Below are 13,399 nucleotides of genomic sequence, written 5' to 3'. Positions count from 1 at the left end.
TTTTGTAATTATGTGGTATTGTGTGTAGATGTTTTTTACATTTTTTTTATCCACTTTAGCATAAGGCTGTAACGTAACAATGTTGGAAAAGGGAAGGGGTCTGAATACTTTCCGAATGCACTGTATGCGTAGGCCTATAGACTCAGACTTTCATTCATGTTCTTTTTGGAAGTGGAAACTATTTGACAACAGTACCTTAGGCTATTAGGGGGCGGCAAGTAGCCTGATGGTTAGGGCGTTGGGCCAGTAACCGAAAGGTTGCTAGATCGAATCCACGAGCTGAGAAGTTAAAAATCTGTCATTCTGCCCTTGAAACAAGGCAGTTAACCCACTGTTCATAGGCCATCATTGTTAATAGGACTTTGTTCTTAACTGACTTGCCTAGTTAAAGGTAATAATATTAAAAATAGGACATTTGGAAATAGACTTCTGTTCGTAACTTTATTTTGTCTTAAAGCTTTTATGGTAGGAGGATAGGTTATTGGAGGGATTCTTACTTCCCGCACAGATTATTTATTCCCGCACTTGTCATTATATTTTTCTATAGGCTATTGATATTTTGTCCTTACTCATTATTAGTCCCCTGGCTTCCTTATGTTTCTGGGCTGTTCAATCTACTTTTGAGATGGAACTGTTCATTATTTTAATTGTTTGATCGGGAGAGAAAGCATGTATAAAACGATGAAAGCCCAAAGTCGTATTCATATTGATTGGAGAGACAAGGGAATTGTCACGTCCTGACCAGTAAAAGGGGTTATTTGTTATTGTAGTTTCGTCAGGGCGTGGCAGGGGGTGTTTTTCTGTGTGTTCAGCACTCACCACACTGCGCCTTGGTCCTCTTCTTCCAAAGACTGCCGTTACAGAACCACCCACCTTTAACGGACCAAGCAGTGTGGTATGGAGGAGCAGAGGGTTCAGGACTCCTGGACTTGGGAAGAGATACTGGACGGAAAGGGACCCTGGAGACAGGCTGGAGAATACCGCCGCCCGTTTGAGGAGATAGAGGCAGCGAAGGCAGAACGGCGTTTCTGGGAGGATCGGCTGGCACGGCAAGAGGAGGAGAGGCAGCCCCAAGAGGCAGCCCCCGGGACGGTCGGCGGTGCCGAGGATGGAACCAGAGCCAGTCGGGGTGATGTTGGAGGTGAGCGAAGGGAGCGAAGCAGAGACAGTGAAGGAGTTGATGGGGAGATTGGAGGAGAGCAATATGAGAGAGCTGCTGTGTTGGTCCATGAGGCACGACATTCGCCCTACGGAGCGTGTCCTCAAATTGATGTCACCTGAGTCAGCTCTCCGTACTCGTCCTGAGGTGCGTGCTAGCCGTCTGGTGAAGACTGTGCCAGCCCCACGCACCAGGCCTCGTGTGCGCCTCCCCAGCCCTGCACGTCTTGTGCCTGCTCCCAGAGCCAGGCCTCCTGCATGTCTCCCCAGCCTGGAGAATCCTGTGCCGGCGCCCAGAGCCAGGCCTCCTGCATGTCTCCCCAGCCTGGTGAGTCCTGTGCCTGCGCCCAGAGCCAGGCCTCCTGCAAGTCTCCCCAGCCTGGTGTGTCCGGCGCTGCCAGAGCCGCCCGCCTGTCCGGCGCTGCCAGAGCCGCCCGCCTGTCCGGCGCTGCCAGAGCCGCCCGCCTGTCCGGCGCTGCCAGAGCCGCCCGCCTGTCCGGCGCTGCCAGAGCCGCCCGCCTGTCCAGCGCTGCCAGAGCCGCCCGCCTGTCCGGCGGCGAGGGACCCCGCTCTAGAGGTGCCACCTAAGTGGGGTGAGCCAGTGGTCTGCGTCCCACTCCTGAGCCACCTCCGTAGGGGGGAGGATTGGGAAGGGGGGTGTAGCACAAGAACCACCCTCCCTTTAGTTTGGGATTATTGTTTTGTGAGTTTTTGTTTCAGGTTCATTCGGGGCCTGCACCTTTGGGGGGGGGGGGGGGGGGGGTGTACTGTCACGTCCTGACCAGTAAAAGGGGTTATTTGTTATTGTAGTTTGGTCAGGGCGTGGCAGGGGGTGTTTTTCTGTGTGTTTTGGGCATTCTATGTCCTTTTTTCTATGTGTTTGTATTTCTTTTTTTTGGCCTGGTATGGCTCTCAATCAGGGACAGCTGTACATCGTTGTCGCTGATTGGGAGCCATACTTAGGTAGCCTGTTTTCCTTTGGGTTTTGTGGGTGGTTAATTTCTGTTTATTGGTTTGTACACCTGACAGAACTGTTTGGCTGTCGTTTTCGCTTTGTATATTGTGTTCTCAGAATATATATTAAATGATGAACACTCACCATGCTGCGCCTTGGTCCTCTTCTTCCAATGACAGCCGTTACAGGAATATAGCAATTATTATATATTTTTTTATTACCGCTGGACACACTAGTTAGGGAGAGTCAGTTAGCCTAAACCTATATATTTTTTAAAAATATTTTAAGGCCCATGCATCTGACAGAAGGCGATAAACAATATTTTATGACGGGACATTTTGCGCTGCTTTTGAATTCTCTGGTCTTTCTAGCCTACATTCCTCTTGCGTTCTGTAGGCTTATATAACAGGCTATTTATTGAAATGCGTTATAGCAAATAGGAATAAGCAGATTACTTGGAATGTCACTTGTATGGTGCCCTGCCGTCTGCTGCCCAACTCCCTTCTTTAGGCTACTACGTGGTGCCAGTCAAGTTCAAATAGGCTAAGCTATCGTCTGTCACATCACAATGTCCTCACCATCGACAATGGCTGTCAAACTTCGTCGATAGACGATACTATCGTAATATTTCCCAACCCTAGTCACAATACTCAGTTCAGTCGAGGGCAGGCTAAACTGAATGAACAACAGAGACAAGATGCAAGTATAAACATTTTATTAAAATAGTTTGGGGAATGACTTTGTCATTGATCATCGGAGCCAGATTCTGGTATGCAGGTAGCAGTATGCGGAGCAGCTGGCATTGAAACCATCCCACTGGGAGAAGAAGGTTCCGATGACGGACCTTCAGCTGCTGGAGGTGGAGGGTCGGCGGTGAAACTTTTGCTGTAAGATGTGAGGGAACAAGAGTAAGCCGTCATTTAAATGCATCAAAATATGTATTCCCATTGGTGAGAAGAGAGCACGTTGATTATTGCACCAGTATTCAAATCAAATGAATTTATAAAGCCCTTTTTACATCAGCAGACATCACAAAGTGCTTATACAGAAACCCAGCCTAAAACCCCAAATGGCAAGCAATGCAGCTGTAGAAGCACAGTGGCTAGAAAAAAGAAAGGCAGGAACCAGTCCTCTTCTGGCTGTGCTGGGTGGAGATTATAAGAGTACATGGTCATTAAGGCCAGATCGTTCTTCAAGATGTTTAAATGCTCATAGATGACCAGCAGGGTCAAATAATAATCACAGTGGTTGTAGAGGGTGCTACAGGTCAGTACCTCAGGAGTAAATGACAGTTGGCTTTCCATAGTCAAGCATTCAGAGGTCGAGAGAGAGGGTGTCGAAAACAGCAGGTCCGGGACAAGGTAGCACGTCCGGTGAACAGGTGAGGGTTCCATAGCCGCAGGCAGAACAGTTGAAACTGGAGCAGCAGCAAAACCAGGTGGACTGGGGACAGCCAGGAGTCATCAGGCCAGGTAGTCCTGAGGCATGATCCTAGGGCTCAGGTCCTCCGGGAGGGGGGGATGGAGAGAGCACACATACTTAGTCACCTAGGACACCATATGTAACAGACTGACCCTAGTCCCCCGGCACAGACTATTGCAGCGTAGATACTATGCCTATAGGTTATTTTGCAAGTGTGGTAAAGTTGCATGATTCAGCTGTACTGATTGGCCATAGGGTAATAGGTGACTGACATTCCGCACATGGCTAATTGATAGTAAAGGTGGAGTGACATGATGCTGTGCTGTTGATGAGAACATTCTAAACATCAGATATAAATTCCTGCTGTGTCCATAGAAGAGGATTGCCTGGCTACCCAACCACATTGCTATGGCCAAACACCACGCCAACGATGAGTCTGGATATGATTTCCTCACGACTTCTCGAATGCGAACACATTCAAACTGTTCTGATTGGTTCCACAAACCGATGGGTTGGGCCAGATCCTGAAAACAGTTGTTCAAGTGGCGTTTCGGAAATGGTAATTGGCTTTGATAGAGGCGATCAATCGCTGATGACTTGTTTTGTACAACGTCCCTCACTTTGAAAGCAAAAACGACTTCTACGATGGCACTCTGACTGAATGTATGTAGCGGTAGATAGAGCAGCGGAATTAAATTCAGTATGAGTCATCAGGCAAAGAGAAAGCAATGTAAATTATATTGTGGTTACAGAATGAAGTAATGTGAGCTATCCTTTTAGATCAGCCTTATTGATTTGTATCTCCACTTCCGGTCAAAAGTTTTAAACACCTACTCATTCAAGGGTTTTTCTTTATTTTTACTATTTTCTACATTGTAGAATAATAGTGAATACATCAGAACTATGAAATAACACAAATGGAATCATGTAGTAACCCAAACAGTGTTAAACAAATATTTTATATTTGAGATTTTTCAAATAGCCACCCTTTCCCTTGATGACAGCTTTGCACACTCTTGGCATTCTCTTAACCAGCTTCACCTGGAATGCTTTTCCAACAGTCTTGAAGGAGTTCCCACATATGCTGAGCACTTGTTGGCTGCATTTCCTTCACTCAGGGGTCTGACTAATCCAATAACCATCTCAATTTGGCCAGGTTATCTGGCCTCCTCAAGAATCTCAAATATAAAATATATTTTGATTTGTTTAACACTTTTTTGGTTACTACATGATTCCATGTGTTTCATAGTTTTGATGTCTTCACTATTATTCTGCAATGTATAAAATAGTAAAAATAAAGAAATCCTTGAATGAGTAGGTGTTTTAAAACTTTTTATCGGTAGTGTACATTATCTGAATAGTCATGGCAAGGTTAAACTAAACAACATGAATCAGACTAAATGTCCTGAGGAAAACAATCATAATATTGGAAACAAACAGCCTTATGTTGCCACCCAGTCATATTTGTTTATTTTCCATGCTATAGCACACCATGTTGTGCATAAAGCAGGTTCATATTGAAGGACTCTGTGTTTTTATTTTTTGCGATGGAATATTGACAAGTATCTTGGTAGTATTTTGATACTGATATTGTGAAAAATGTACCCTTTTGCCTTCTACTTGAAAATAATAAACTTTTAAACGTATATCCAGCGTGTATTCACTAGGAACCAAACGGGAAGAAGCAGGGAACGACCCATCTGAATTTGTTCAATAAGAAACTTTTGTTTTTGTTGCAAAAAGTTTTGCGAAGTTGTGCACCACATGACATTTTGAAAATACTAAATTGACCTGTTGTAATGTATTCTTTATTGTGTCACTATGTCCCAGTGTTTGTGTTAGAGGCTGAGGCTCCGACACAGCTGGTGAAGGCCACCTCGGCCATCGAGAGAGCCGTGTTTATCACCATGCAGTGGGTGGCCAGCGTCAAGCCCAGAGCCGGACCCCTCTACACCGTCGCAGAGGAGCTCAAGACCCAAGTCAAGAGAATGGGTGGTTACTTTCAGCTTCTCATCCAGGTAGACATTTCTGTCAGCACTTTTAACTTAAATACATCAGACAATAGAATTAACAATGTATCGGACTAGGACTGTCTTGAAAAATAAAAGTTATCTTCATGAAACTGACCCGGATAAATATAGGTTGGCTAAAGTATTAAATTCCAAAAGGTACACAAAGGACACATCGGAGCATTGAAACTATTGAACACAGTATATTCAAAACAGTAGCCGCTGTATGTGAATGTACAACATACAGATAGAACTATGCACCAAAAACATTCATACACACCTACAGTGCATTCGGAAAGTACTCAGACCCCTTTACATTTTCCACATTTTGTTACTTTACAGCGTTATTCTAAAATGTGTTTATTCATTCCCCATAATGACAAAGTAAAAACAGGTTTCGTAGAATTTTTTGCAAATGTATTAAAAATATAAAACTGAAATATTACATTTACATAAGTATTCAGATCGTTTACTCAGTACGTTGTTGAAGCACCTTTGGCAGCGATTAAAGCCTCAAGTCTTTTTTGGTATAACACTTGGCACCTTTATTTGGGGAGTTTCTCCTATTCTTCTCTGCAGATCCTCTCAAGCTCGCTCAGGTTGGATTGGGAGCATCGCTGCACAGCTATTTTCAGGTCTCTCCAGAGATGTTCGATCGGGTTCAAGTCCGGGCTCTGGCTGGGCCACTCAAGGACATTTAGAGACTTGTCCCGAAGCCACTCCTGCGTTGTCTTGGCTGTGTGCTTAAGGTCGTTGTCCAGTCTGAGGTCCTGAGCAGGTTTTCATCAAGGATCTCTTTGTACTTTGCTCCATTCATCTTTCCCTCTATCCTGACTAGTCTCCCTGCCACTGAAAACATCCTCATACGATAATGCTGCCAACACCATGCTTCACCGTAGGGATGGTGCCAGGTTTCCTCCAGATGTGATGCTTGGCATTCAGGCCAAACAGTTCAATTTTGGTTTCATCAGACCAAAGAATCTTGTTCCTCATGGTCTGAGAGTCTTTAGGTACCTTTTGGCAAACTCCAAGTGGACTGTAATGTGCCTTTTACTGAGGAGTGGCTTCCGTCTGGCCACTCTGCCACAAAGGTCTGATTGGTGGAGTGCTGTAGAAATGGTTGTCCTTCTGGAAGGTTCTCCCATCTCCACAGAGGAACTCTGGAGCTTTGTCAGTGACCATCAGGTTTGCTGGTCACCTCCCTGACCAAGGTCCTTCTCCCCTGATTTCTCAGTTTGGCCGGGCGGCCAGCTCTAGGAAGAGTCTTCGTGGTTCCAAACTTCTTCCATTTAAGAATGATGGAGGCCACTGTGTTCTTGGGGATCTTCCATGCTGCAGACATTTTTTGGTACACTTCCCCAGATCTGTGCCTCAACACAATCCTGCATCGGAGCTCTACAGACAATTCCTTCGACCTCATGGCTTGGTTTTTGCTCTGACATGCACTATCAACTGTGGGACTTTGTATAGACAGGTGTGAGCCTTTCCAAATCATGTCCAATCAATTGAATTTACCACAGGTGGATTCCAATCAAGTTGTAGAAACATCAAGGATGACCAACGGAAACAGGATCCACTTGCTACAATTTCTAAAAACCTGTCTTCACTTTGTCATTTACATTTTACATTTACGTCATTTAGCAGACGCTCTTAGTCAATATGGGGTTTTGTTTGTAGCTTGAGGAAAAAATCTATATTTAATCAATTGTAGAATAAAGCTGTAACGGAATGTGGAAAAGGGATCTGAATATTTTCTGAAGGCACTGTATGTACAGTACACATACATTGACTCGTTTACTGCAAGTAATGTCATAGTGAAATACAGTAAAGATATTCTAGAAATATCAGTTTTTATCCCAATTAAACTGAAAAGACACAAACGCTGCAAAAGAAATCTTTTTCAATCGAGTTGGGTTGACACCTCACTGGCTCATCAAAATTCACCTCACTGATTGACGGGTTTTAGCTTTGAGCTGTTTTCATTCCTCGTATGGAAATCGCAGAGCGTAGGGGAATTCTCAACCTTCAGCCTGAAGTCCAACATGAATGAATATATATTATACAGTGCCTAATGAAAGTCTACACACGCCTTGCACGGTCTTTACATTTTGCTGCCTTAAAATTATGTTTTAAAGAATGCTACCGATGTACACAACCTACTCCAGCGTTGCGCAAGTCTTAGGGCAACATATAATATCCATTGTTTTTGTCAAAATTGCTCAAGCTCAGTAAATTTGGTTGGGAGTCATTGATGGACAACAATATTCAAACCGTGTCTCTGATTTTCAAGCAGGTTTTAGTCAGGATTGAGACTGGACCTTTCAGGAACACTCAAAACATATTGGAAAGCCATTCTGCTGTGTCTTTCACATAAAAATGTGTGTAATTGTCCCGCTGAAAAATAACTATCCCAGGGTTAGGTATTCAGAAGGCTGAGGCAAGGTTTCCTCTTACTTTTTATCTGGACTTTGTTCCTTTCATATTTATTTAGATCCTGACAAACTCCCTAGTCCCAGTCTCTGCAATAACATTGCATTCACTCCACATTATTGGCCTGTATGACAATGTTAAATCCACTTCAAAACATCTTCACCTTGTCTTTAACTTTGAACATTTGGACTAGGTTGTGTAGATGGCTAGGAAAACAATCAAATATATTCCCTTTTGAGATTACATTTTAAGGCAGCGCAAGGTGTGTGAAGACCTTCACTACATTTTAGTAATTTAGCAGACAATCTTATCCAGAGCGACTTACTGGAGCAATTACGGTTAAGTGCCTTGCTCAAGGGCATATCGACAGATTTCGCCTAGTCAGCTAGGGGATTCAAACCAGAAACATTTTGGTTACTAGCCCAACCTCTTATCCGCAAGGTTACCACCCAGTCCCCACTAGTCATTAGTGATGGTATACAGTGCCTTCAAAATGTATTCATACCCCTTGACTCATTACACATTTTGTTGTTGCAGCGTGAATTCAAAATTGATTAAATAGATTTTTTCTCTCACCTATCTACTGTACACACAATACCCCATAATGACAAAGTGAAAACATGTTTTTAGACATTTTTGAAAATGTATTGAAAATTAAATGCGGATCTCATTTACATAGATATTCACACCCCCAGAGTCAATACTTTGTAGTAGCACCATTGGCAGCAATTACAGCTATGAGTCTTTCTGGGTAAATCTCTGAGAGCTTTCCACACCTGGATTGTGGAACATTTGCTCATTTATTATTTTCAAAATGCTTCAAGCGCTATACATTTGGTTGTTGATCATTGCTAGACAACCATTTTCAGGTCTTGCCATAGATTTTCAAGTAGATTTAAGTCAAAACCGTATCTCGGCCACTCCAGAACATTCACTGTCTTCTTGGTAAGCAACTCCAGTGTAGATTTGGCCTTGTGTTTTAAGTTATTGTCCTGCTGAAAGGTTAATTCATCTCCCAGTGTCTGGTGGAAAGCAGAATGAGCAATGTTTTCCTTTAAGATTTTGCCTGTGCTTAGCTCCATTCCGTAAAATGTATTTTCCTCAAAAACTCCCCAGTCCTTAACGATTACAAGCATACCCATAACCCGATGCAGCCACCACTATGCTTGAAAATATGGAGAGTGGTACTCTGTAATGCGTTCTATTGGATTTGCCCTAAATTTGCCACATTTTATTTGTAGTATTACTTTAGTGCCTTGTGCAAACAGGATGTATGTTTTGGAATATTTGTATTCTGTACAGGCTTCCTTCTTTTCTCTCTCAATTAGGTTAGTATTGTGGAGTAACTACGATGTTATGGGACATGTTAATTACATTTTTACTCCTGAACTTATTTAGGCTTGCCATAACACAGGTTGAATAGTTATTGACTCAAGACATATCAGCTTTTCATTTTTAATTAATTTGTAAAATGTTCTAAAAACGTAATTCCATTTTGACATGGTGGGGTATTGTGTGTCGGCCAGTGACAAATACATTATAAATTCAGGCTGTAACACAACAATGTGGAAAAAGTCGAGGGGTGTGAATACTTTTTTAAGGCACTGTATGTACTACACAATCTAACATTCCTAACCAGTGGCAGCAATAAAACAAATTAAACCACCTTTTCCACCCGTCTTTTAAACTTAGATTTTTTTTAACATTTGAAAGTCATTAACCTTTTTAAGCTTTTTTCCCTAGTTCATTTATGTATTTATTCAAATACAATATAACTTCGCATTCACATAGTATGAATCCATTTATTTTATTGAGCAAACTCTTATCCAGAGCGACTTGCAGTTAGTGCATTCATTTTACTTTGGCTAAGTTAGACAACCACGTTTCAATCATATTAAATACATTTTGCCTTAATAAAGTAGTTATCAGCAAAGTCAGTGGTAGTAGGAAAAGACAAGTGCAAGTGTTATTTTATTCAAATATTATTTTACGTTATTTAACATCCAATTCCCGTGGGCTGTGACCAGGGCTGTGACTCTGAGATCTCGTCCATGGTGACCGAGGCCCACAGGAAGAGTGGTCAGTGTCTGGACACGGCACTGCTGGTCATCAGCCACCTGGCTGCGCTTACCGCCACCCAACTCCATTTGACTGAGCTGGGGTCTGATGCCACAGGCAAGGTAAATGTTACCACACTGTCTGTCTCTCTCACTCACACACTCACCATATACTGCCTTTCATATTGATTGAGAATGGATAAGATACTGGGCATGAAGGCTTTGTGGTGTCCTTGCCCGGTCTGAATCCTGCCTGGATGCTTCATCTCCACTCCCCTCCTCAATTCAAAATAATGATAAAACTGGATCCAGTGACACACACATCCTAAATATAGCTTGAGGTGAGTATGGCTAATCACGCTGGTTTGCGGAGGGTCAAGAAAGCGTCTCTCAAAAGTTGTTTGTCGTTTCTCTTTCCCCAGCGGTCTATGGCCCTGTCTCTTTTGGAGGGGACTTGTAAAGGGGTGCACTCTCTCCTGGAAGAGGGTCTGACAATCTCCAACGAGATGCTGAGAGATGCGCAGCTGGCCTATCCCAGGACTCCAGTACGTAGCCACCATTTAGTATTCACTGTCTATATGACTTCTCTATAGGAATTGTTTTGATGTACACTGCCGTTCAACAGTTTGGGGTCAGTTAGAAATGTCCTTGTTTTTGAAAGTAACATCAAATTGATCAGAAATACAGTGTAGATGTTGAATGACTATTGTAGCTGGAAACGGGCGATTTAATATATATATTTTTTTTAATGGAATATCTACATGGGCGTACAGAGGCCCATTATCAGCAACCATCACTCCTGTGTTCCAATGGCACGTTGTGTTAGCTAATCCAAGTTTATCGTTTTAAAAGGCTAATTGATCATTCGAAAATTGCAAAAGGGTTATGTTAGCAAAGCTGAAAACTTTTTTTTTTAACCAGGTAGGCCAGTTGAGAACAATTTCTCATTTACAAGTGCGACCTGGCCAAGATAAAGCAAAGCAGTGCGACAATAAACAACAACACAGAGTTACACGTGGGATAAACAAAATTACAGTCAATAACACAATAGAAAAATCTATATACAATGTGTGCAAATGTAGTAAGGAGGTAAGGCAATAAATAGGCCATAGTAGCGAAGTAATTACAATTATTGTGATAGACTGCATCCAGTTTGCTGAGTAGAGTGTTGGAGGCTATTTTGTAAATGACATCGCCGAAGTTGAGGATCGGTAGGATAGTCAGTTTTACGAGGGTATGTTTGGCAGCATGAGTGAAGGAGGCTTTGTTGTGAAATAGGAAGCCAGTTCTAGATCTAACTTTGGATTGGAGATGCTTAGTATGAGTCTGGAAGGAGAGTTTACAGTCTAACCAGACACCTAGGTATTTGTAGTTGTCCACATATTCTAAGTCAGAACCGTCCAAAGTAGTGATGTTAGTTGGGCGGGCGGGTGCGGGCAGCGATAGGTTGCAGAGCATGCATTTAGTTTTACTTGCATTTAAGAGCAGTTGGAGGCCACAGAAGGAGTGTTGTATGGCATTGAAGCTCGTTTGGAGGTTTGTTAACAGTGTCCAAAGAAGGGCCAGATGTATACAGAATGGTGTCGTCTGCGTAGAGGTGGATCAAGGAATCACCTGCAGCAAGAGCGACATCATTGATATATACAGAGAAAAGAGTCGCCCGAACGTTGAACCCTGTGGCACCCCCAGAGACTGTCAGAGGTCCGGACAACAGGCCGGACTCTGTCATCAAAACTTTTTGGAATTAATGCTGAAGGAAGCAAATTTCAGTTTGAAAAAGCTAGCCTTTGCTTTCCTAACTGACTGTGTATTGGTTCCTGACTTCCCTGAAAAGTTGCATATCGCGGGGACTATTAGATGCTAGTGCAGTCCGCCACAGGATGTTTTTGTGCTGGTCGAGGGAAGTCAGGTCTGGAGTAAACCAAGGGCTATATCTGTTCTTAGTTTTTAACATTTTTTGAATGTGGCATGCTTATTTAAGATTGTGAGGAAATTACTTTTAAAGAACAACAACCAGGCATCCTCTACTGACGGGATGAGGTCAATATCCTTTCAGGATACCCGGGCCAGGTCGATTAGAAAGGCCTGCTCGCAGAAGTGTTTTAGGGAGTGTTTGACAGTTATGAGGGGTGGTCGTTTGACCGTGGACCCATAACGGATGCAGGCAATGAGGCAGTGATCGTTGAGATCCTGGTTGAAAACAGCAGAGGTGCATTTAGAGGGCAGGTTGTTCAGGATGATATCTATGAGGGTGCCCATGTTTACGGATTTAGGGTTGTACCTAGTGGGTTCCTTGATAATTTGTGTGAGATTGAGGGCATCTAGCTTAGATTGTAGGACGGCCGGGGTGTTAAGCATATCCCAGTTTAGGTCACCTAACAGAACGAACTCTGACGATAGATGGGGGGCAATCAATTCGCATATGGTGTCCAGGGCACAGCTGGGAGCTTTGGGGGGTCTATAATAGGCGTCAACAGTGAGATACTTATTTCTGGAGAGATCCATTTTTAAAATTAGAAGCTCGAACTGTTTGGGCATAGACCTGGATAGTATGACAGAACTTTGCAGGCTATCTCTGCAGTAGATTGTAACTCCTCCCCCTTTGGCAGTTCTATCTTGTCGGAAAATGTTGTAGTTGGGGATGGAAATCTCAGAATTTTTGGTGGCCTTCCTAAGCAAGGATTCAGACCGGGCAACGACATCAGGGTTGGCGGAGTGTGCTAAAGCAGTGAGTAAAACAAACTCTGATTAAAGAAGCAATAAAACTGGCCTTCTTTAGACTAGTTGAGTATCTGGAGCATCAGCATTTGTGGGTTTGATTACAGGCTCAAGAACTTTCTTCTGAAACTCGTCAGTCTATTCTTGTTCTGAGAAATGAAGACAATTCCATTTGAGAAATTGCCAAGAAACTGAAGATCTTCCCTGTAGCTCAGCCTTCCCTGTAGCTCAGTTGGTAGAGCATGGTGTTTGCAACACCAGGGTTGTGGGTTCGATTCCCACGGGGGGCCAGCACAGAAAAAAAAAATGTATGAAATGTATGCATTCACTACTGTAAGTCACTCTGGATAAGAGTGTCTGCTAAATGACTAAAATGTAAATGTAATCTCTTACAATTCTGTGTACTACTCCCTTCACAGAACAGCGCAAATTGTCTCTAGCCAGAATAGAAAGAGTGGGAGGCCCCGGTGCACAACTGAGCAAGAGGAGATGTACATTAGTGTCCTCTTGCTCAGTTGCTGGCCTTTTAGGTAGCACTCCGGGATGCTGGCCTTCTAGGCAGAGTTGCAAAGAATAAGCAATATCTCAGACTGGCCAATAAAAAGAAAATATTAAGATGGACAAAAGAACAGACACTTGACAGAGGAACT

The 13,399-nt window shown here is 43.1% G+C and overlaps 1 protein-coding gene across 1 annotated transcript in view; it reads left to right on the top strand.

Annotated features, from left to right (window-relative positions):
• Positions 1-13,399, top strand: part of kif14 (kinesin family member 14) — a 52,635-nt gene that overhangs the window by 30,565 nt on the left and 8,671 nt on the right. Inside the window, exons 24-26 of the mRNA XM_029706309.1 lie at positions 5,366-5,553; positions 10,002-10,154; positions 10,454-10,576. Coding sequence (XP_029562169.1) covers positions 5,366-5,553; positions 10,002-10,154; positions 10,454-10,576 — 464 coding nt within the window. The remainder of the gene's footprint in view (positions 1-5,365; positions 5,554-10,001; positions 10,155-10,453; positions 10,577-13,399) is intronic.

Source organism: Salmo trutta, chromosome 22 (genome assembly GCF_901001165.1).
Source record: "Salmo trutta chromosome 22, fSalTru1.1, whole genome shotgun sequence".
Taxonomy (NCBI): domain Eukaryota; kingdom Metazoa; phylum Chordata; class Actinopteri; order Salmoniformes; family Salmonidae; genus Salmo; species Salmo trutta.
Note: the sequence above shows the minus strand (reverse complement) of the source record. Positions and strands in the feature narration are given on the sequence as shown.